This window comes from Tachypleus tridentatus, chromosome 7 (genome assembly GCF_004210375.1).
Source record: "Tachypleus tridentatus isolate NWPU-2018 chromosome 7, ASM421037v1, whole genome shotgun sequence".
Classification (NCBI taxonomy): domain Eukaryota; kingdom Metazoa; phylum Arthropoda; class Merostomata; order Xiphosura; family Limulidae; genus Tachypleus; species Tachypleus tridentatus.
In genome coordinates, this window is record NC_134831.1 from 134299738 (window position 1) to 134324581 (window position 24844).

General features: G+C 30.8%; 1 protein-coding gene across 1 annotated transcript; it reads right to left on the reverse strand.

Moving 5' to 3' along the window:
* Window positions 1-1030: 1030 nt before the first annotated feature.
* Window positions 1031-23699, reverse strand: LOC143256644 (SIN3-HDAC complex-associated factor-like). The gene is made up of 5 exons (XM_076514122.1): window positions 23567-23699; window positions 17145-17398; window positions 16778-16931; window positions 12090-12333; window positions 1031-7843 (listed from the first exon to the last, which is right to left on the reverse strand). The coding sequence occupies exons 2-5, from the start codon at window positions 17370-17372 to the stop codon at window positions 7633-7635; spliced, it is 837 nt and encodes a 278-aa protein (XP_076370237.1). The 5' UTR covers window positions 17373-17398; window positions 23567-23699; the 3' UTR covers window positions 1031-7632.
* Between the last annotated feature and the right edge of the window lie 1145 nt (window positions 23700-24844).

The window sequence follows — 24844 nt, forward strand, 5'->3', positions numbered from 1 at the left end:
CAACTTCATACAAATAACATATATTGAAAGAATATACTTGAACTGCATTTTTCCTTAAAAAGCTAATTCAGGTTTACTACGAAATATTATATCAAAGCTTTCAGCATACAGAATTCTTAAACTAGGAAAGTTTTGTAATGGAAAGTACTATTAAAATTGTTACTCCATCTCTCTTATAGACTAGATACTTTGTACAGCAACTGTTTATCACTGACTCAGGAAATATAAAGTATTTTGCACAATCAAAATATTTAACAGCAACACATTTAAACTTTGTACAAAGGTATTCATATATCTTTCATGATATGTTCTGTTCTGCTTTATTAGGTTTTTCCTCTGCCTTCACAGTTTTATCACTAACAGTATATTTTCAGCGTTAAGAAACACAATTCATTTATTTCAGCTACTTATTCAACATATTCAGTTAATGAATGTTTTACATAAACACTACAGTCACTGAGTTACACTGAAAACGTCAACACCCTTAATCTATTTGTTTTTATATCAAGTACATTTCACATTATATATTTCTAACACATACATGGTTTTAATATCCATAGCTCTGTATTTCATTCTATACATTGTAAGGACTTGTGGAACTACGTGCTTGACTATAAAACAGTAAAATTGGAATCTTGCTTCCTACATTAACATGATAAATATTCAATAATATCAACTTTATCAAAATTAAACTTGTAGAAGTAGGCATTCCACACTGCTCTAAAACATTTATTAGCCTTCAATTCTCATGTATCACTATGCAAACTGATCAGATATAAAAACCTACCTTCTTACTCCAATTACTACACAGTCTTTTCAAACTGGGAGAGTGGAGAAAGATTTGCAAAATGGCACAAGCCAATTTTACATTAAAAATCTTTTCACAAGGTGTAAAATAAGTGTATCGGGATGACAATAAAGATTTGAACCTCAATATAAAACTAAATGACCAGCAACACAGGGAATAATGACTTATCAAAATAAAAGATGTCAAGTGATGCCACAGTGTTTACATAAAACTAATAAAAAAATATACCCCCCTATAAAACAAAATTGAATATTTTTACTTTTCTCGATCCATACACCGATTTGGTTGTCAACTTCACAATAAATTAACAAGTTTTGATTTTTTTAGTGAAGAGTTACAGATACTCTTGTCCAATACGGGAATTAAATCCCAGATTTTAAAATTATAATCCCTCAAATTTACCCTTTACCTATAAGAGGACTAGAAATCTTCTGTTTATTTCAATAACATAGTATCAGTTGCATGTTTAGTGATGCAATTATAACAGTTGTTTTTTTTACCTCTTTCTGACATTACCTGGTATGTTTAATTGACAAACAACAAGTCTGGTGTAAATGATATTCTGGTAATAAAATTGTTCAAATGATTGCACTGTAGCATAAAACTTTCTTTTTGCAAGAAAAAACAACTGCTCTGATTCATAATCCTTATGTTAAACAAGAACTAAAGTAGACAAAATTAATATTATTTGATCATAATATCAATTAAATTTAAAACTTATATTTTAGCAGTACCTAGGGTTGGGTTTTAAATTAATATATTCGTGGGTCATGGGCGAGAATAGAAAACTAGTTCTAAAAAATTTCAAATCTTTCCCTATGACTTTGGCAACACCTGTTCAAACATCAACTGTAGTAAACTAGTGGAAATAATCACTGGATTCACACCTAAGTGGATAAAAAATAAACAAAATTTTGTTTTTTCCAGGACTTCCCCATTTTGTTCAAATTTACCAATACAGATTTCCATACCTAACACAGAGTTCACCCTCCCCTTCCAATCATGAATATTTTTATATTAATCTTTTGTTTCTATTTAATATTTTCTACAGCACATTAAAACAGCTTTTATTCACAGATTTAAAATACTAACACTGAAAAATCTGTGATGTTTCTTTCTCATTAATCAGCTATTTTGACTGCTTTATGTATACATTATTCATGAAGCTGATCACAAGAAAGTGCATATTAAGCATGCTGGTAAGAACAGAACCCCTGAATATCATGTCTTTCAAACTTGCAGCTAAAACTTAAAACTACCATTCTTAAATGTAAACAGTCATACCCATAAAACTGAGATGGTTAATAATTGACAAAATGTTATTGTAATCACCTGTGCTTTCTTATGAAATATGAACCACTAAATTTTCTGAATTCCTGTAACTAGTATTTTTTGCACTTTGGTGCAACCATTTCATTCCCTTTTATAATAAAACTAATCACAAATAATGAGAAAAGGCTATGTTAGAATTTACTGCACAAAAGTTTTAAAATCCATACAAGCCATCTTTCCTGACTGACAACTATCTAAAAACACCACAATTTTTCACTATTTTAAGTAGAAATTCCACATTATCAAAACAAAATTCATATACATTAAAACATAACCAAACAAACATTCAACTAGACACTTAAAAGACCAAACTCTACATCTACCTAAACAACTGAAATAATATGGAGGCCTTCATACAATACCAAAAACAACTTAGCAATGTTAGTCACACAGTTTCTGTAAACCTTTACAAAAATCATTATCTGTTGAAAATAACCAGCAATTATATATCATGAAACTTCCATACATATTTCACAAAATATGCACTCATTCCACTATGTGGAGAACTGAAAGACAGATCCTTCAAGCTCAGAGCCAACAGAAGTCTATAAAGCACTCTCCCATAGTATGCCAAGCATTTCATTTTACACACACAGATACATCACGACAAATTTTGGATGCCCTCACCTGAAAGACTCGTAGCCCACAACATCCTTCCTGTAAAAAGTACAAAAGGTTCAACTCTTTCATCCCAGAAAAATGTTGTTCATATAAAGGTGGCTTTATTCATAGCCTAACATTTTTCTTTGAGCTTATTGGATGAAAGAAAAGTTGTAAATGGCAGTGATAGTTCATTGACTAGCTGGCATGCAGAAAGATTCTTTACACTGTGTATATAGCACAAAAATACCACACTTTTCATTGAAGTACAGAATGTACCAATTACCAGACAAATTACAACTAGCCAATTTTTTTCTATACAACTGGAAGCTATGAAGCTCTACAAACTAACACTCTCTTTCTACATAGACACCAAATAAATAAAAAACAAAACTAAAAAATATCCAAGTTTCTAACTTTTCTATCCTCCTCTTGTTAATCGTATATTTCCCAATCTCAAAACAATTTATGTTCCATATGCTTCTAAAATAACTTAAGCTCCAGAAAGCATTTTATTAATATTAATTACAAGTTATGTATATGGTGTTGTCTTTTGCTTGCTACTGTAATAAATAAAAGAATTATCACCATACAGTTCATCACAAGAAGCCCCGTTTTATTTTAGTCTGCCATTGTCCAGAGTCACTGATGAGGGTTGTTAGATTCCTCAAAACCAGTATAACTCAGTACAAGTATTATTTAGAAATATGGATTGTGTTTCATATTTACTATATTAATTATATGCTTTACAAACACACTTAACTCCAAACTTTTTGCACACGTGGTAAAGATAAATATAGATGAAAATCCCACGAAAGTTCATTATATTCAACTCTGTAGAGAAAATTAATATTTAAACACACAATACAAATTTTATTCTCTCAATTCTGAACAAGTTCTATGTTTTCCAAGTATGCATGTGTGTAACTAAATAGTTACAAAAGGAAAATACTACATCGTCCATAATATAAAAAACTGGGCAAATTACCATATGATATTAATATAATCATATGCTGGACATGTCCAACACTCATTGCTTAAAATAGTGATAAACAAACAAACAAAACTAATATTTTTAAGAATAAAACACCATTTGGTCAATCTCATCATTTTACCTAAGTTATAGTTGTAATGTACTCTTGAGAGCTAAGACTGTATGTTCAAAAGTAGTTAAAAAATATGCAAACTATTAGTTAAATGCTAATGGAAGCAGAAGTTTTAAATAAGACAAGTTGCTGCTGTTTACTGTTAAACTTTGTTTTAAACAGTAAATAAATTTTGTATTTCATAAAATTTCACCTCTTACGATGGTATACATTAAAGGTAGAGAAAAATCACTTCTCAATCAAAACACTTGTCCCTCCTTTTTTTTTATTTATAATTTCTATATTAAAATGTAAAAAGAAATTAAACTTGCAAAGTTATATGACCACAAGAACATAAACAAAATTCAAAGTACACACTGCTGCTTATGACTAACCATATAAACTTATTGCAAGGTACTGTTATGTAAGAGGTAAAAATATGTTTTCCAACAACTATATTTCTTCATTGCATGAACCTTTATGCATAGAGCTTTGCTACTGCAAAGATATGAAACATAAATATGTCAGTTTTTATCAATAATGCTGCTGAGGCTTAATCTAAGAGTGTAAACACAAGTAAAACCATAATTTGAAATATATTTGTACATAATGCAATCAGGAACACATTAAATACCAATTCTAACTTATCAAAATGTTACTACTGGAATCATAAACCTACTGAACCTTGGCCTCCATGCAAGATAAATTTTAAAAGTATGAGAAATTTCTTTTTGTTCACCATATGCTTGAATTATGTCATTACTAACTGTACAAATGAAATGTAACAACACCACCAATGGACTGTTCAATTTTTGTACAATACATTTAGTAAATATTCTAAAAACAGTAGGAAAAAAAAAAAAAAAAAAAAAACAAGTTATCTGCTACTTTAGTTTCAATAACACAGGTACCATTAAAAACTACCAATAGTAATTTTGGGTTTCTTGTGGGTTTTTTTTCCCTTCAAGGGTTCTTTACTCTTTCCTTCATTTAAGAGGATATATTATTTTACCCAAAAAACAAACCTTACAGATTATATATCTGAGGATAACCAGAAATAGCAAATTAGATATTCTTTTAATTAAAAACATTCTTCTACCACTTTGGTACTGCTAATTATAACACTACTATATTACTTTTACAAACTGTGATAAAGAGCAAAGTGATTAACAAAATACAATCTAAAACATTAAACATCTTAAGCATTCCTAAACAGAAATCAGATTTTAATCATTCACAATGTTTCTGGGTTTCAATCAGGCATTCCTTCATTCACACACATGATTTGTGAAGATCAGAGTTTTGTCCACAATAGGCACATCTGTGACATCACAGCTTTACGAAACCACAGAAGGCAGTGTTACAATTACAAGTAATGCCACAATACAGTAAGATAAAAAAAAAAAAAAGTCAAGTAGATAAATTATTTAACATTTATTTAAAAAACTTTTTCATAGTTCATGTAATGAAAACTTACTAAATCCTCTAAACCCCAGTAAACCTTTGACAAGCTTAAACAATGGACTTATTTTTCAGCCCAGATAAAACCTTAAAATACCACCATAGATCTCAAAGTATGTCACTTTTGGGCTTTAATAGTTTTCTGATTAATTGAATATAATCAATTTTCCAGAGCACTATATCATAAATGATGGAAATGTTAAAAGCTCAAACCAAGCACAAATGACAACCAATAATGGAATCTTCTATCAATGATCTATAGACAAACATTAAATGAACAAGGGCTGCTCATGGTATGTATATTAGGATTTGAAGTGTTTCACAAAATACAGGTCTATAAAATTAAAACAAAAAGTAACTTTACTCTTACATACTATACAGAAATAGTTTAAAATGCACATAATACACTTATCAGTATGATGCAGGAAAAACAAAATGCAGCTCCTATTCTCCAAAATGACTTGTAATATTTTGATATTATCTTATGATATAAAAACATTCTATGAAACACAAGTTATCCAAGGTTGAGACTGTAGTATATTTAAAAAACACACAATATGCATACTTAAATAAAATAACTAGGTAATAAAAATTACAAAATATGAAATGTACACCTTAATGTTTTTACATAAAGAAATATCTTTAATACATAATACAAGTTGTAACATCTAGAAATTTTATAATATAATAAAACAGACCTCGAGAGTCCAGCCAAAGTAAAATTTAAATAAAACTAACCTCAGAGATCATGTGAAGTGCACTATACGAATGGATACCGGTGATTTGTTAATTAGGCTTAAGTCAGTGTAAGTAACTAACATACTGATGAGACTTACTATAGAATTTATTAACCTAGCTGTTCAATTATTATATTTGCTGAATAGAGTATTTAAATTATTTCACTGCCATATCACTGTTAGTTATTTAGTCATAAATAGCAATCACCAAGAAACTTATTCAAAACCTTCTGACCTAAAAATAAATTAATTGCATTTATGGCAAAAGCTACGAAGACTACCTGCTACCATCCCTAATTTTCAAATACTGCCCAGAGTAAAAGTACCCAGCCAACAGCATCCTATTGCTCAAAACTCAGTAACTGACTAACTCTTATAATCACCCAAACCCATGAACAAATAAAATTCAGACAAGCAAGATGGGGGATGGATTAACTTTTATGGGTTGTAAGTACTATAATACATAATTCAGGAATAACTATGTATTACCACAAGGTAGAAGATTTTTCCACTTAAGCATGTTGGGAAAAACTTTTAGCCTAAGTAATTTTGGAAAGAAAATACAAGTGTGAAAAAAAAGAAATCAAAATTATTATTTTTAAGTACCTTTAATAATGTGGACAACCAAAACAAACCAATAAATTGCACCAAGTGTCATTTTACCTCAACAAGATTTCTTCTTTTATTATATAGGAACAACAGTGAACTGAATTGTATCTCAGAACAGCTGGTATGGGTATTGACACTTTTACTGATAAGTAGAAAACAATGTCTCAACCTTCCCAGGTCATCTTCTTAACCTGAAGATGTGGGTTATTTCAAGTGGGTTTCTTGTCATCAAGAAGAGTGAACTGAATTACCTAATCAGAATACACTAACTACAAAAATTAACAAAGTTATTTAAATTTTTGTGTAGACAAAAAAATTAAAGAAACTATTAATAAACTGATATTTTGTAAATAAAGAATAAACTCAAACAATGTTACAGTTAGTACTTCGTTCCACATTACATTGTAACAAGGAACTGATACAAGTTTTTATCTACTGGCCCAGTATTTCTTTTCAAAAAATTTAAAGTTTTACATCATAAAATTATAAACAGTTTAAAAAAGTATGCCTACTGTATGTCATTTTTTTTACATTAGCCTTATTTCAAAAATTTTGTAAAAGGACAAAAATTTCTCTAAAAAATTTGATATTGTAGAATTACAAGAAAAATTACCTGTTCTTCAAAAAGCATGACAACATTTGAAAAATGTACTCATTTCAAATATACATTTTAACTCCAACAGATTGTATTAAACAGTAGCTTCTAATAATAATTTCAAATTATTGTTCAAATTCCAGGTTGAGGTTTGACTTTCTAGTAATAACCCCACTATATGGAAAATTTGGAATGTAATAGTTGAAAATCTAACATATCATATTAAAATCCTCAAATTAAAAGACTGGGGACAAAACTACATAAAATGTATTCATTTGAGTAATCTTTTTTTTTTTTAAATCAGTCAAAAATGTTCTAAACCAAAATTACTTTGACTGGACTCAGTTAAAAAATAGTTAAAAAGTTTAAGGTAAAATAAATAAATGATGCTAAAATTAGCCAACGTTAATATACTTTTTCACATAAAGTAGCAGCTACATTGGTGGTTGAGAGTTGACCCTTCTCTCCAAACTGAGATTTTTCTTGTTGTAACAAATTTGGGGACTCTCTGCCAGCATCGAGGCTTTTTCGGCAAGAACATGGACGGAGCAACTTTGGATATATCAGCACCTCATTGTTTGGCCCCTTGAAGATTATTCCACAACAGATCTTTTCCCTAAGAGAAAAAAAAAAAAAAGTTTACATTAATCAAATAATGAAACATTATTCAAAAATAATCTCACAGTGTTGAGTTGAACCACAGTACTGATACTTAGGAAGTTAAGATGTAAATATACACACACAATATAATTAGTTAGTGAAAATCAAACAAACTTAATTACTTGATACCTTGCATCTTATCTCCAGTAACTCAGAGGTTAAACATCATTAACTTGTATCTTCTATATTAAAATACAGTTGGCAAACTCATCACTACAAAAATATCTTTGAAATCATTACCCAAAGTTCAACTGGTTCAACATGATTTCATAGAAAAACTAAAAACCAAACTCACACAAAATGTTATTAATTCTGTAAACAACCTAAAAGAAGACAACAGCATTAAAATTCTAAAAGCAGATAAAAGGCAATGGTATAGTTATAACAAACACAAAGGAATACATTCAAAAAATGAACATCTTATCAGATACAAGCAAATTTAAAGTAATACACACAAATTTAACACACATATGAAAACCAATTAAACAAAATTCTACTACAAATAAAAAAAACCAACATAATCTCAGAAAACCTTTATTCTTACCCAGCAGAACTGACTCACACACACCACAACTATACAGCACCCCCAAGCCTCACAAACCCAATGTCCACTACAACCCCTAATGTCGACCTATGAATCATTTAACTACAACTTCAATAAATAAATAGCATGGGCATTTTCTAGATACAGTAGATCCTGGTATTTAAGACCACCCCTTCTGCAGAGCAATAGTGGTCTTAAACAGCAGGTGGTCTGTTATTGCAGGAGCCCATTTTTTGCATGTTTTTTTTTTTATTTGTACATATTTTGAAGTTAACAAAGAAAGGCTTTTCATTTGTTTCTTCTTATATTTTTTTTCTTAGCAAAAAAAACAACAAAACAAAACTAACTAACAGCAATATGTACAAAAACAATTTTACAATACATGTAGACTCTATTAACTTTATTTACAGTTTGAAAAAGTCCTGAATGCACAACTGTTTTTTTCTGGTCTGCTGAGCCAACACGGTCACTGACTTCTGTCCACTCTGAACAATATTCAAAAGTTCTGCATTGTTCTGGGCCACTGCGCACTTTCGAAGATACTCCAGGCATCTAGCCATCTCCTTGTTGTCTGGAACAAAGTCGTCTCCAGTTTCCTGGTCTTGTTGCTCCTCCTCTGGCTCCTGGTGCTCACCAGCAGCTGCTTCATCGAGCTCCTTCTGCCAGTTGTCTCCAAACTGGATGGTGTTGACTACGTCACTGTCACAGTCGGTGAAATCCTCCCAGGATGTACCACCCAGGACACGCTCAAAGTCTGGATCTGCTGTGGGTAGCTCCAGATGTGGTGTGTCCTCTGTGGCTGGAGCAAAAACTACAAAACCACACTTCCGAAAACAGTTGATCACTGTCTCAGCGGTAACACAATCCCATGCTTGTTTACACCAGTACACCATGTCCAGAATGTTCACAGATTGCGCAATGTCTGTTGCAAGGTCTGTTTCATTCATTTGGAACAGCACATGCCTCACAAGCCGCTTCCTGTAATGCGCCTTGAAAGCACGGATGATTCCTGCAATTATCAATAAAAAGCTGGCGTGTGGTGTGGTTTTGTTTGTTTAGCAATATTTTACATCAGTACATTGGACAAAACTGTCAATTATCAGACGCGAGGTATTATGAAATAACCGTTAAGACCAGCATTTAAGCGACCAAACGACCGGTTTTTGATCATACACGGGCGGTCTCTGGTCGCGTCCAGCGAGTGGTCGGTCACTACGGGGAAAATAACATTGAAAGCCGTCCGTTGGCAGAAATATGGTCAGAAACACCGGGTGGTCGGCGACAGCAGGGGTCGTCCAAACAGGATCTACTGTATCTAACATCAGCCAGCTCCTTTTTCAAAGACTCTTAACTTTAAATATATTCTTAATCCACTAAATCATGAAGCTTTAATGGCTAGTATTGATGTAATCTCCCTCTTCACAGAAGTCCCAACAACTGAAGCCCGAAAGATAACTTTAAAACTTTATATTCAAAACTCCAACCCATTAATACACATCCCCAGCAACCCTTATAGAATTCACCACCACAAAAACTAACTTTAATGTTCAATAACCAAAACTACCTACAAATAAATGGCCTAAGTATGGGCAATCCAGTGTCACCAGTTTCAGCCAACATTTTTATGACACAGATCGAACCTCAAGCAATTAATTCAGCTTTAAATCCACCACTATACTGGTACAGGTATGTTGATGATACAATTGCTGGCTTCACATCTATAGAACACAGTTTTTTCAATCACTTAACTCAACACACCCCAGCATTAAGTTCACCCTGTGAACAGGAATAAAATTACCAAAGAGCATTTCTCAACCTCAATGTCACAATAATCGATACATAATTCAAAACAGAAATCCACTGAAAAAATTACCCATACTGGACTATACTCAGCACATGAAATAAAACAAAAACTCAACACATTAAGAAACCAAATAAACACAACCACAAAACTATGTTCACCCAATAAAATTAATGATGAAATCAACAAAATAAAATAACACTTCATCAATATCAACAAATTTCCTCAAAAAACCATAGAATAAATTATATGTACACACCTAGATGAATAACACAATCAACAACAAACAAATAATAATAAATCCCAAGATACAACAAACTACAAAACCTCACACTAATGCATATCATATATTCCTGACATCAGCAAAAAAATAACCAACATTTGGAAAAAAGCTTGTAACAAAACACAACATTCCAGTAAACACCATATTTATTCAAAAACCAGGTATAAAAAAAATAGTCCATACAATGTAAAAATATCCTGACAAACACAACACTAACATTATTTGTAAAATACAATGCAACAACTGCCACGACTTCTATATTGGAGAAACAAGCAGAAAAATGGAAACTAGATTCAAATAACACAAAAAGTACCTTAACTTGTTTTTTTAACACTGCAAATCAAATAAACACAACATAACCATAGAAAATATCCAAATATTAAGTAGGGAAACAAATATAAACATGTGCAAAATCAGGTTATAAAACCCAAATTAAACAAATGTAAAGGAACACCTTTATACCTATGCTAATTAATAAATTAACATGTAACTACAATGCTCCCTACAATTCTGTACCCATTTACACTTTCATCCCCAAGATGTGCCTAGCAACGATCACTTGCAAACTCTTTGTTAACCTGAAGATGACGTAAGAAGGTTGAAACATTGTTCTCTGCTTTACTTTGTTGAAAGTGTTTATACCCATACCAACCATCCTGAGATACATTTTTAATTCAAGTGGGTTTCTCATCATCATGAATTTCCAATATATTTTCATACTGCTTTGAATGATTTTGGGTACTTATAGCTTGAAACAAATTCATTTAGTGTCTTCTTTTTGTTTGTATTTTTTGCAGGTTATGGTACTTTCTAGTGATTTGTACATTTTGTATTACTTTTCATAATTCATGTAGTTTCACAGGGACCCAAGCATATAAAGTAAAACCCCAATGGCAAACAATTTAAAACCCATTTACAGCATCAGACCCAAAGGTATTAACTTCAACAAAGATACTTTCATAATGCAAGTAATACAACTTAATTTAAAATTTGTATCTTAAAAGTTATTGTACTGCCTTTGTGGGTTATATTAAAGGCCAGCTTAAAATAGAACATTACAATACATTAATCAACTGAGATGGTCAATAACTCAATGCACAAAAACACACACAGAGTTTGAAAATATCCAAACTTTTATGAATTATTAATGGATCAAAATACTTTAACTAGTTTCATACATTTTTTTAAGATTCAGATAATGAAATATTTTATAACTGAGCAAGAGATAGATCTTATGTCAATTTTAGTTAGCACAAATGATCTTGTTTTGTTTTATTACACCAACAGTAAAATTAGCCTTTGGTTTAGATGTTATCAAAACTAAATTGTATTATTCCTAACTTGAACAAAATTACAAAGCAGTTAACAAATATTAGTTAACTTTAGTTAATATTAGTTAATTAATATTAGTTACATGCTGTCAGTTAAATAGAGCGACTAATACTGTGACCCAACTGCTGACTATATTCTCAAGAAAAATGAAACAAAGTTTGAACTTAGTCACCTCTGTATCTTTAAATACTGAGCTATGTACAACATTGTATAGAGAACAGTTGTGTGTGTATAAAACTTACTTTTTCCAAAAGTTCATGTCCAGAAAGGATGAGATATGAGAAGCTTTTGGTGAAAGTTTTACTCTTTTATGGCGAAAAGTATCCACCTGAGTATGATGAGTAGGTTTTATGGAGTCAACAGTTTCAGATTCATACTGCTCTTCTAATATTCCAGAATCTTCAGATGTGCTACTGGGGGAAGGACTAGGGGCACGACTGTGCGAATGAGAGAGGCTTGAGGTTTCACTTAAACTGTCATCTCCACCTGGAATATTAATACATCTCTGCCTAACAACTATACGGTGAGCATAAAATTTGCAGAAAAAAAAAGTGATGTTTAAAATACAATTTCCAAGTGTCGAGCCACAAAGTATCTTTATCAATGAATTAACGATTTCTTCCAACCAGATAAATAAGCAACTTTCTATTTAAGAGTTCAGTGTTACCACAGTAAAAAACACCAGTTTCAAAACTTAATGCAAGTTATTTTAATCTGTCCAAGATGGAGAATAATATTTACATCCTACATAATAATAAATATTAAAAAAATGCAATTACATGCTGTAATAACAATAGTTTCAAATTATCTCAATTATCATTCATCTATTTTGTAAATACACTACAAGAAAAAAAAAAAAGAATTTCTGAAATAATAGCACTAATAAAATAATGTTAAATGAATATCCCTTACCTCAATCCATCACTTAGCAAATCAAGCATATACATTACAGAATCTTATTTTAGTTTGTTACATTAACATGAATCACAATACATTGGTTTTATGCATGCAACAATGTTATGATGCTCTTGCAATATAGTGGCCATACTTCATACTCAGGTCAAAGGATGAGATCATCACATGCCCAATACGCATAAGCATTAACTAAAGGTGAATTATGAAAAACAAGGGTTTAAAAATCAACAAGCAATGTTAACCTCAGACTACCATTAATTCTACACATACTACCCTAGGGATAGTGGTTCCATTGCATGAAATGTGCGTGTAAAAATCATCGATACTTAATTATTAAAATTTTTAAAAAATACTATCTGTATCAAATTGGTTGATATCTCTTTTTACTGATATCAGTAATAATTAATTAATTATTCATTCTTAATTAACCATTAATTCTACACATACTACCCTAGGGATAGTGGTTCCATTGCATGAAATGTGTGTGTAAAAATCATCTCGATAGTTAATTATTAAAATTTTTAAAAAATACTATCTGTATCAAATTGGAAGATATTTCTTTTTACTGATATCAGTAATAATTAATTAATTATTCATTCTTAATTAACCATTAATTCTACACATACTACCCTAGGGATAGTGATTCCATTGCATGAAATGTGTGTGTAAAAATCATCTCAATAGTTAATTATTAAAATTTTTAAAAAATACTATCTGTATCAAATTGGTAGATATCTCTTTTTACTGATATCAGTAATAATTAATTAATTATTCATTCTTAATTAACCATTAATTCTACACATACTACCCTAGGGATAGTGGTTCCATTGCATGAAATGTGTGTGTAAAAATCATCTCGATAGTTAATTATTAAAATTTTTAAAAAATACTATCTGTATCAAATTGGTAGATATCTCATTTTACTGAAACTTTTATAAAATTGTGGACTTTATATACATAAATCAATGACAGGCTAATCTACTGTAAGCCTGGTATATGAACACATACACAATTAATTTATAGATTCATAAATTACAAAGTCCAGTTCTATAATTTTGTCTTTGTAACATTTTTCATTGGAATTAGAATAGCTATTTCTAATAAAATTTTACCAATATGAAATAAAAACCTGTAGTTTATCAAAATGACTCTGACCACCTACTTTAATACTATGTGGGCTTTTCACATGGTACAGTGGAAAAAATAAGGAGTTTCAAATGCTTGATCACTGTGTGATTGTTTGCATTTCCATCATGTGTGTAGACTGGTAACCTCTAAGATTTTACCTTTCTATAAACTCTGAATCATACATATGGTTCCCACATTTTTCTGTTAACAAAATTCCAAGGCCACTAAACAGTTTTCCAAAGTTTATATATGACTAAATTACAGTAGCATCTACTTAAACTTAAATTATTTTACTCTAGTAATCCAAAGGTTCTTCTATTTCATCCTTTTGTGATATTACTATAAACTGTGTTAAAAGTACTAAAAAGCATGTGTTAATTAACATAACTGATAACAACTAAAAAGAATCAATTACCCACACATAGCATTTCTAAAATCAACAGCACACACAACATTTATTTAAAAAAAAACAAAAAATCTTAGTAAACTACACTAAACTAACAGTTTGTAGCACCTTTAAAAGTTAAAATAAATTATGTGTTATAGATTTTTTAAAGAAAAGTACATAAATACACAAATGTATTTTTCCTATAGTTAAAAGAGATCAACTAGCTACAAGAATGACCATGAGGGAAAATTAGCTAACAACCAAAAGTTCAAACCTATCAGATATTGGTCAATTACAAGTTAAAATATCAATGATCATCTTTATATTAATGATACAGATGCTCTCCAAACCAAGCCTAGCAGTGCACAATATCCTTGGTAGTTACATGGTCAATATTAACTCTCTCAACATTGGGTCAGTATATATATGACTGACCACATGACCTCTTTGTACTTGTTTGCAGTCTTTTTAGACTTACTGCTTCTGACTAAATATGATGTGTATATCTTCACAAAATTTGGAAGTATTTCTTAATATTATGTCTTTAACATCCAATTTTATTTTTAGTGAAATATTTCTAACACAATAAAATAAAAATTTGTCCATAAATAAAGTATTTGTTTTGAATAGTCTGTGTAATTTTCATGTTAAAATTAAAAATATTACTTCTCATCTCAAAAATCTCAAACTACGTGTAATCCGTAAAATCTCCTAAATACATTTCAAACATTTTTTCAGTAAAACTTGATAGTGCACTCATTTTCTCTAACTTAACTCAAAATAATATAGGTAAATCTGAACAACCTCATGACAAAAAAGTATTGAAATATAGAACCTCATTCACTTATCCTAATTATCTCCAAGTTCGTAACAGTATACATTTATTTATAATTAAATTTTGTTTTATTGCCCCTTAAACCATGAATAACTATTGTCCATACACTTACAAGTTATAAATTACTTGGAGAATGTGCAGCTATCATTATGTTAACGAATTACATTACTCACAAGCTACTACAACTTGAACAAGCAGCTTGTGTGCAATGCCTCGTGAAACATTTTTATTGTATTATCATCATTTTACTTAATATATATTCTTAACTAGCCTAAATATATTTTTCTTCATACATTTTAGTTTACTTATAAAACCTTTTTTTTTTCTTGCTCTCATTTGTCAAAGAGAGTTAACCCTAATTCTTTAAGACTACTTACAGTATTGCAATTAATTTAAATAATGCACCAAACAATACAAACTAATAACACGTGAAAGATAGACAAACTCCCTCACCCCTCAAAAATGTTTGTGCTTTCCAACTTTGTAACAACAGTCATTGTAATTTCATCCAATCTAGCCATCAACTTTCTCATTGGAACCCAGTTCATACTCCAAGTGAAACTGACATCTGACCTCTCAGAACATAAACATTATACAAGACATCATTTATTGTATGAAAACCTTTAGTTTCTATTGGTTATAGGTAATATATAATTACACATGAGTGAATTATGAACAAATTATGAAAGGAGGATGTGACAGGAGGGGTATGATCTTCTATTTGATAGGTCTGTTAAAGACTAATAAATGTGGTTTATTCAAGTAATGATTATTTTTATAGAAAATATTTACATTTAAATTCATATTTTTTCAAAAGGTGGTGAACAAAATAGGGAGGATGACATGCTAAGAGAAAATGTCACTATGTCACACTAGGGAAAATTCAGGATTTTTTAAAATATTACCTTGCAGAATAAAAACTTAAAACTTGCATGCTATTAAAATATGTATTATTAGTTAAGATTTTACGCTATTCTGATTGGTATAAAACACACAAAACTTAGTTCCATAAAATATGCAGGGAAAGACATTAAAACTACTCAGGTAGAGAGGGTTGAAGAGAATAGAACAGTACTACTCATTTTATTTTACATTTATATAAGTTTTATAGTAGTTACACAGTTGGTCGAATTGATCAACCACACAGAGAAAATAAACTATTCTCTGATAAACAAATGTTTTGATTTTTTTAATAAGATTTTGGATTATACTAATAAAATTTTAAAGTTTTCAAATGATGAAAAGTATTTTCAGTTTTAACATTAAAATTGCTTTGCATTAAGAGCAGTCAACACTGACCCCATATGTTTGTAAAAACATTTTAGTACAGTTCTGATTTTTTTTTCCCCCTCTCTCTAACAAGACTTGTAATACTTTATAAAAGCTTGAAAAATTGTGAAGACACACAAAACACATCAAGTGCTATAATATGGAAGCTCCAATGTTCACTTTGAAGTTGCACATTTGGTGCAATCCACCAAAGGAGTTGGGAAGTTTGCTCCCACAAACTGACATGTGCCACCACCCTAAGCCACTTGTACACCAAACAGAAATCTAGTAAATATATGTTGTCTGTTATTTCCAGTAATTTAAAATTAATAATATGAGCTGCATACAGACTGACAATAGTCATTCTTTAATTTTTAATTCATCTTTGAACATACCTATCAAATCATCTGAAAAGCTTCCAGGAGAGCTTGCATTATCCATTTTTTCACTTGATCTTTTAATTTTGTATTTCTTTTGCAGTCTTTTTGATGACTTTGCTTTGGCTTTGTTTACACATTTGGTTCCTGGTCCTGCCCGTGCATCAACCACCTGATCAAAAATCATGAAACAAGTTATTTTATTACACGAAATAAGATCAAGTAGAAGCTAAGCCAACACCGATTTTGAAATGTTTAATATATCCATTCACACAAAAGCCAAAATAATAAATTTAATACAAATTTAGTCTTCAGAATAACAAAATGGAAAGATATGTCAAAAACATTTCTACATATATTTAAATAAAAATAGTTTTATACTTACATGACTCCAATCTCGGTTGGTTCCTGCTGGGAGTTTCTTCCATCTTTTCACTAGGAGAACGCAAGCGTTACATATTTCTCCTGACCGTTTTTCTTTTATACAGAAGCATTTTTCAAATTCAGACTCATATTTTTTGCTGTCAGTAAATCTTGAGCTTGACGATTTGGCTTTACAGATACAGCAACCATTGACAGAACGATAAATCTTGGGTTTATGAAAACTAAACATGGTTAGTGGAGGAACAGAAGAAATACCTAAAATAAAAGAGATATAACACTTGTACAAAAAGTAAAACAAAAAAAATTTGCAGCTATAAGATGTGCAAAAATATCCAAGATTGTATATTAGAATGCTTTTATCTTTTTACAACTTAAAAAACTTGAATTCCATGTTTGGATTTTTTCCTTTCAATACCACATTATTATTTGACAAACACCATATATATCACTGGTTTTAACCTTGTTTTCAGTAAATAATGTAATTTTGATAAATTTCAAATTAACATGAAAGTCAAAATACTATTTTTAATAAAGGAAGATTTTAAACCAAAAACAAACAAATATGCCTACATACTGGAAATGATACTGAAATAAGATGGGAGAATTTACTCCCAACTATGCATGAATATGTGCTTTTCTGCTTCAACAACTGTCAACTAGACCATGATATCTGACTACTGAGATAATTAATACAATTAGTCACAAGAACACATTTCACAACCTCATTATCCATAGTTTTAAACTGACAAAAAATAAAATAAAAGATACTTATTTCAATGTTGTGTCTTTCTTAAAGATGTAGCCAGATGATCAATAATTCAGGACAACTGGATCTACAATACCACCTCAGTAATGCAAGACAGTTGATACTTCAACAGCTCAGGGGTTCAAGATTAAACCAAACTACATTACCCTTCTTTATTTTGTTTGCTTGACAAGTGCTCTCGATATGATTCAAAATACAGCTCAAATTTAGCATTGTATGAATTCAGTTCATATGTGGAAGTCATCTTGATATAAACTAACCAGACTTGATTTTTTAAGTGTTTCCATAAGCCAGACATCCAAAATTTAGCATAATTTAATTTATAAAGTCATTTTGGATCACTTGTTTATTAGCAAACACTTTTACCAAATCTGGTTAGACAAAAAGCAGGCATTAACAGCACCCTTTGTAAAAATTGAATCCATGGCTGGCTACAAAATAGATATCAACATTCAATGAGTAAGTGTACTGATCTTCTATTAATAAAGCAATGTTAACACAGAAACAGAAGAAATTGGCTTGCAAGTGAAAAGTGTGAATGCATAGCACTTGTGAAAAATGTCCTTGACATTAATGTGGATTTAACAGTTTAGACCCAAAGGTTAAAATGGCACAAAAAGCAGGTGGGAAATGCCCACATAGCAAATTAAAGGCATGGAGAAAGTAAAAAGAGAAGGACTGATTATGCTATTCTACTGGAGAGTGATAAAAATGAAATGTCTAGCGATACTTCTGAAAATCCCTTGAATTTCATGACATCAAAGAAACGACACAGATCATCCAAGAACTAAAGTGTGAAAGTAAAGCATTGTAGTAGTGCTCCAAGAGGACACAGGGTCAATGTCTATTCAATTTGTCAATTATTTGGTATCGAATCCACAGTGACAAACTTTCCAAATGAAGAAGGTCAATGAAAGACATCAAGTTTCAGTGCTCATGACAAGAACAATCAATTGTATTCTGCATGACTGTATGAAGGATTCTAGTGACCATGTTACTTCTAGGAAATACAGATGGCCTTGTGAAAGCAATTAGAAACAACAATTGCACGAAACCTGATGATACAAAACTATTCTTATCTGCCAATTATGTACAACAAACTCTGCCAGAGAAATGTATTCAGAGAAAAGTTATACTTGCATGACTAAGTTAGTCAATAACATTCAAAGAACTGAAAGAGAAACTAAAGACTGGATAACAAGCTTCTGAAACAGCTAGATGGCATTTTCATCAAGTGAAGTCTAGGTTTCAGCTAGAACCTTCAGTACGACCTGTCCAGCATCACTGTCACCAAGCTGTATTGAAAGCAACAGAGTACCACTGATCAAGGTAATAAGAATTATCCCACTAACACCAAGGTCAACACCTTCATATCTACTCTGAAAACAAAGAACAGGAACAAATAGCCAAGAACAAAAAAAAACAGTGCTTGATCTTAATCAAGAGGTAAGCCAACAATGCAACACCACATGTATATCTTTTAAGTTTACTACTGTGTACTATGAATTGAAAACTTTTTGACAGCATCATTAAATCTGTGAAATTTTTCATTAAAATTTCTTCTGAATTTTAATTCAACCAAAAGACACTAAAAATAGTTTTAGCTCATTCTAGAATGATGTTATATATTAAGGCCTGCCATAAAGCCCAAATCCTAGGTACATGACCTATGAAAGTACTGTTAAGTGCATTTATAAGTAGGACTCAAATAATTTAAATAATGATTAGTTAAAACCAAAGTGTGTTTTTTGTTCTAAATGTCAATCCAAACTGATGTAATACTTGGCATGCTCTTATCCCAATTACACGTACAGGCCTTCAAAAGTAGTAAAGTCATAAAACACAGAAGTATATAAACTTTTATTAAAAATATGAATAAACTGATGATATTAATGTACAAATTATTCTCTCGTACCTTAAAAAAACTTTAGTCGTTAGCAAACTATGTTTTCATTATAGGCTTATATTTAGAAAAACCTGGTACTGTTCCACTTCTTCATAACCACAACATCAAGCGAACAATAAGAAAAATGGTATTGGTATCTAGTTGAATCTAAAGAATAAGTACAACCTTAACCATAAACATTTCATTCTGTTCTTTAAGTTTGAAAATTTTCTTAATTCCTCAAATTAAGGTTTTACAGCTTTTTGATACATAATTTAATTTTACAAACAAAATTAATAAAGTGCAATAAGGTAGGAATATAATGAATGAAACAAGTGTAAACACCAAAAAAGAAAGACCCAAGCTCTCATCATTTAACATAGCCCAACTGTCAGCTAAATCATATAGTAGTTTTATATTATTAGAACTGGAAAAGTTTTCCTTAATTAATTTTTGTTTTATATTCAACTAATTAAAGGTTTACAACACATGCAATTCCTATTTTACAGATATTCCTCACTGTAAGCATAGTTATGAAGGTAACACTGAAATAGCTCAGGACTGTGGAATGGTATTTCTTTTCATAAATAAAGGAAAATATTGTAGATATACTCAAATATATTCCTAACAACAAAACTGCTTGTAGTTATATCAACAAAAACACCAAAAATGAAAAATCTTAATTTCACTTATAATACGTCTTCACAAGATAACTAAAAATGTTGGGGGGGGCATATACAGACACACACACACACTTTAATGTTGAGCTGTTGTTGTGAAATAAAAGTTCCGGAAAATATTTAAAAATATGACGGAGAAGAGTGAAATTGTGAAAAGTAATTTTCTATAAAGCATGCCTCAGAATTGTTATGTACAAAAGTTGGTTTCAAAAAGCATGCCTCAGAATTGTTATGTACAAAAGTTGGTTTCAAACTTGTTTTTCATTTGAAAAAGTCTCAGCTCTTACAGCACAATACAACAGAAAGAAACTGTTTACTGTAGACTTTGGTTTCATGTCAAATGTCATTAGTATTTTACTTTAAAAGCCCCTGAGTAATTTAACAAATGGTCAAGAATGTGGAAAAATATCTGTATTCCAAAGAGAATAATTCAAGTATTACATTTAGAGAATTTAAGCTTGATAGAGATTTTGTTTTACAATTTACTTGTTTTATTTAGAGTAGAGTACTGTTACTGAAGAATTGAACTTTGCTTTAAAAAAAAAAAAAAATTCATCTTTTCAATCATCTTTCCCAATCTGTATTCATTTAGTTTTGACCAACGAAAGTGAACATTTTCATGGATTTAAAAAAAAATCATGACGAAATATAACTTTACATGAGGGAATATAATTTCCCCAATACCTTTCCCTCAAGTGCATTTTTTTATATCATTATTATTTCTATCCCTGCTACTAGTGGAACAGTCGATTCAGTTGTTTAAGATTGATAGATGCTGTAGGTCTGAGTAATTAAATACACTTGGATATGGTTACAGAAATAGTCAGAATAATACATGTGCTTTGAAATACACACAGTCTTGTTATTTTATAGAAATACCTTCATTAGCTAGAAATTTAAAAATTGGCATGACTGATAATGTGGTATGTGCTGTTGTTTTAAGTTATTTTTAAACAATATATGCAAATGTGATAAACTACATTTAGTTTTTATGATCTGGTTTGAAAGGTAGAGAATGAACTAAGTTGGAAGAAAGACCACCAATCATCTTACAGTTTCAATACGACGTGTTGGGAAATGTTACATTATTAATTTATTGTACAGAACATCAAAAAAATTATATAAACATATATAAATAGTTTGTGTTCAAAATCTAGAAAATAAATACCAGACATAAATATTAAGGTTTTGTCCACCCTTACTTACTCTTTCAAGAGTACTGATTCCTATTCTGTAAAGAGTTAACATCCATTAATCCTAGTGACAACTTATTTTACCCTGTTAGAAAACATAACTGTTTTAATTGGAATCTTATTTCAGCATTCTGATTATCAGTCGATAATGCTCCTAAGCAATACGCTGTTGCTTGTGGTAGTGCAAATAGGATATTAAGGTTTTTCTCAACAGAAATATTGAATCTAAGTCTAAATAGATCATAATTTCATTGTATAGGTCATTGGTTAGACCACATTCAGAACACTGTATTCCAACTTTGGCTCCTTACTCTAAGAAAAACATTGAATTGTTGGAAAACTATTCAGAAGAGAGATACTGTTAAAACTAGGATGATATCCCAGAAAAAGTTTTTCATACACAGACAAAACACACACGAAATTGTTTTCTCTTGACAAAAAAAATAAATAAATAAATAGAAGAATTAGAAAGGAACTGACTGAAGTGTTTAAAATTGTGAAGGGAACTGACAGTGTTAATACTTCATCTTTTTTCACACTTAATGGTAAAAATGATTATCTTCACTACAATTATCTTTCTAAAAGTGTAGTTTGCTTTTTAAATTGGTTCCCTTTAGATATAGTAAATGCAGAAAGTCAAAGGAAGCTTAAGAGAAGACTACATAAAACATATGGGCTTTGTTGTTTTCGTATGTGGACAGAATAATCTAGATAACACAACAGACCTCTTGCTGTCATTTTGTTAACCAGTCTTCTTCTAAATCCTGGCCCGGCATGGCCAGGTGGGTTAAGGAGTTTGACTCACAATCTGTAGGTTGCTGGTTTGAATCCCCATTGCACCAAACATGCTTGCCCTTTCAGCCATGGAGCATTATAATGTGATAGTCAATCCCACTATTTGTTGGTAAAAAAGTAGCCAAAGTATTGGCAGTGGGTGGTGATGACTAGCTGCCGTCCCTCTAGTCTTACACAGCTAAATTAAGGGCAACTAGTGCATATAGCCCTCAAGTAGCTTTGCACAAAATTCAAAAACACACAATCTTCTAAATCCTACCTTTTGTCCACTTATCTTCAGAATACAGTAGTAAGAAATCAGAAGCCTTTCAATTTATCCTATCAATCCATAATCGTTTTTAATAATACTGCTTGGCAGTAGAACTTAAGTTTAGTACTTTCACTTTGGTTGTTGTCATTGTCACTTCGTTTCAGTTTATTAATCTTTAGCCTAGAGCTATGGTCTAATTCAAGCATCTGGCAGTATCGGTTTTACATTCGTTCTTCAAAATTTTAACGAATGTTTCCCTAACACTTAACGATAAAATTGGCCTGTATCATATGAATGTGTTTCAAGGTAAAGCACGTTAGGCCTAAAAACATCATGTTTATTATTACACATTAACCCAATATACTAACCATAACAGATACAAGTCATACTGAGTTTTCTCGATAAAATGGAAGGGAGTAATTACACTTGGTCTACACAGTAAAAACTGTTCTTTTGTGTACCTATGCATCACACAGTCTGTTAATATGGTCACCTAAAAAATCCGTAAAATTACATGTGAAAGAAAAAGATTTGTCGTTTTGTTAATAATACTACAACTACGTTGCATACTCTTACATAAAGAATCTACGAATATATACTCTGTATATACATTCATAATCATACTAAACAAAGCATTACATTGAATACCAAAACATAATGGCGGATAAACTCTTTAAAGTTAGTAAAACTGGCCAAGGGCACTGACCTAATTCTACTATGTCCTAGTAATAGTAATAATATAACGCAGCCTGAACTACACGAACTATATAATAGTTTAACTTTTCCACATTACTCATATTTTATTATTTTCAATACATTCTGTTAAACTTTCTTGACATCTAAGTAATACTCACCTTTGATTCTGAATATTATAGTTTTAAGAACACCTCTTCTAACAAGCACTACCACTATTAAGATGCACGGATAACACACACAGCGTACGTTACACTTTTCCGCAGTATTAACTCAAAGTAGGGCCATTCCACCTTACAACAAAGGGAGGGATACCTACATCGTTATATATGAATACGGTACAAAAACATCACGACAACGTAAAATTATCTCATATAGAAGAGTGAGTCTAAAAAACTGAGTTTATGACGTAAATTGCTTCGTTTAATGTTAAGTTTAAAAGAAAACCAAGTTATTAAGACTGAAGCTTTTTACAAAAAAATAAAACAAATACTAGTCTCGAAGCTTATTTGCCCTTGTAACTAACGTAACCAGGGTTTTACATTTTCGAGAATAACTGTGATATAGAATTCTAAGCACATAAAGGTACGGTTTCAAAATTTCGCCGATAGTAAAATAATACGGTAGTAAATCAAGCGGAGAAATATGTCATCGTATAATGATAATTATAACAGAGTATATGTATGTGTGTATTGTCTTATACTCGAACAGTTTGGCATGCCTCTTTCAATTTTCTGACTGGTTATAATTACATGTGTAGTAACTTCAAGGACAAACTTAGTACACAGTTATCCTCTCTTTGCTTTGTTGTTAAAAAAATGAAAGGGGTAATACACGGTGTTGAAGTTTCAACAAAATTATAAAAACGTGTAATTTATCACAAAATATTAAGATCATCTAATGGTCTTTTGCATTGACGAAAAGTATTAGAATATCTACATGGCAAATAAATAGAAAAATTATGTGTAAATAAATAAATAATGAAAGGTAAGTGGCATGAAAACAAAGCATACACGACCAACAAAATAAAAGCTATAGGTGCACATGAAGACAAGGGTTTCACAGCGAGCCCAGAGACGCCATTTATTTGAGAGGGATACTTCATGGAACAACTGTTTGTACCATAAATAAATGATGCGATGCCAGGCCTTATATTGTATTTTCATTTAAAAAAAAATAATAACGTTCTTGTGACGTAAGTATGAATTTGCTCTCTACTTCCAAATAAAATTTTAAACTACATTCCTGGGTAAATCTTGTTTCAGCTTTCAATATAAAATAACTCTGTCTAAACACGCCCAAACTGTACTTAAAGTTCATTTTGTCTTTGTAAGTGAGGGAGCAACCAGAAAACTGGTTTACACGGATCTGGAAACATGATACAGAAAATAATAACTAAATAACTACAGGGCTGACAACACAGGTCGCCCCTTTGTGTA

What these genes read in the sequence shown, in the direction of transcription:
- LOC143256644 (XM_076514122.1), bottom strand. Translation starts at nt 17,372, where the DNA reads ATGTTTAGTTTTCATAAACCCAAGATTTATCGTTCTGTCAATGGTTGC. An exon ending in CCAACCGAGATTGGAGTCAT is followed by an intron (nt 16,932 to 17,144) that starts GTAAGTATAAAA and finishes ATTTTTGATCAG; the next exon opens with GTGGTTGATGCACGGGCAGG. An exon ending in GACATGAACTTTTGGAAAAA is followed by an intron (nt 7,844 to 12,089) that starts GTAAGTTTTATA and finishes TTTTTCTCTTAG; the next exon opens with GGAAAAGATCTGTTGTGGAA.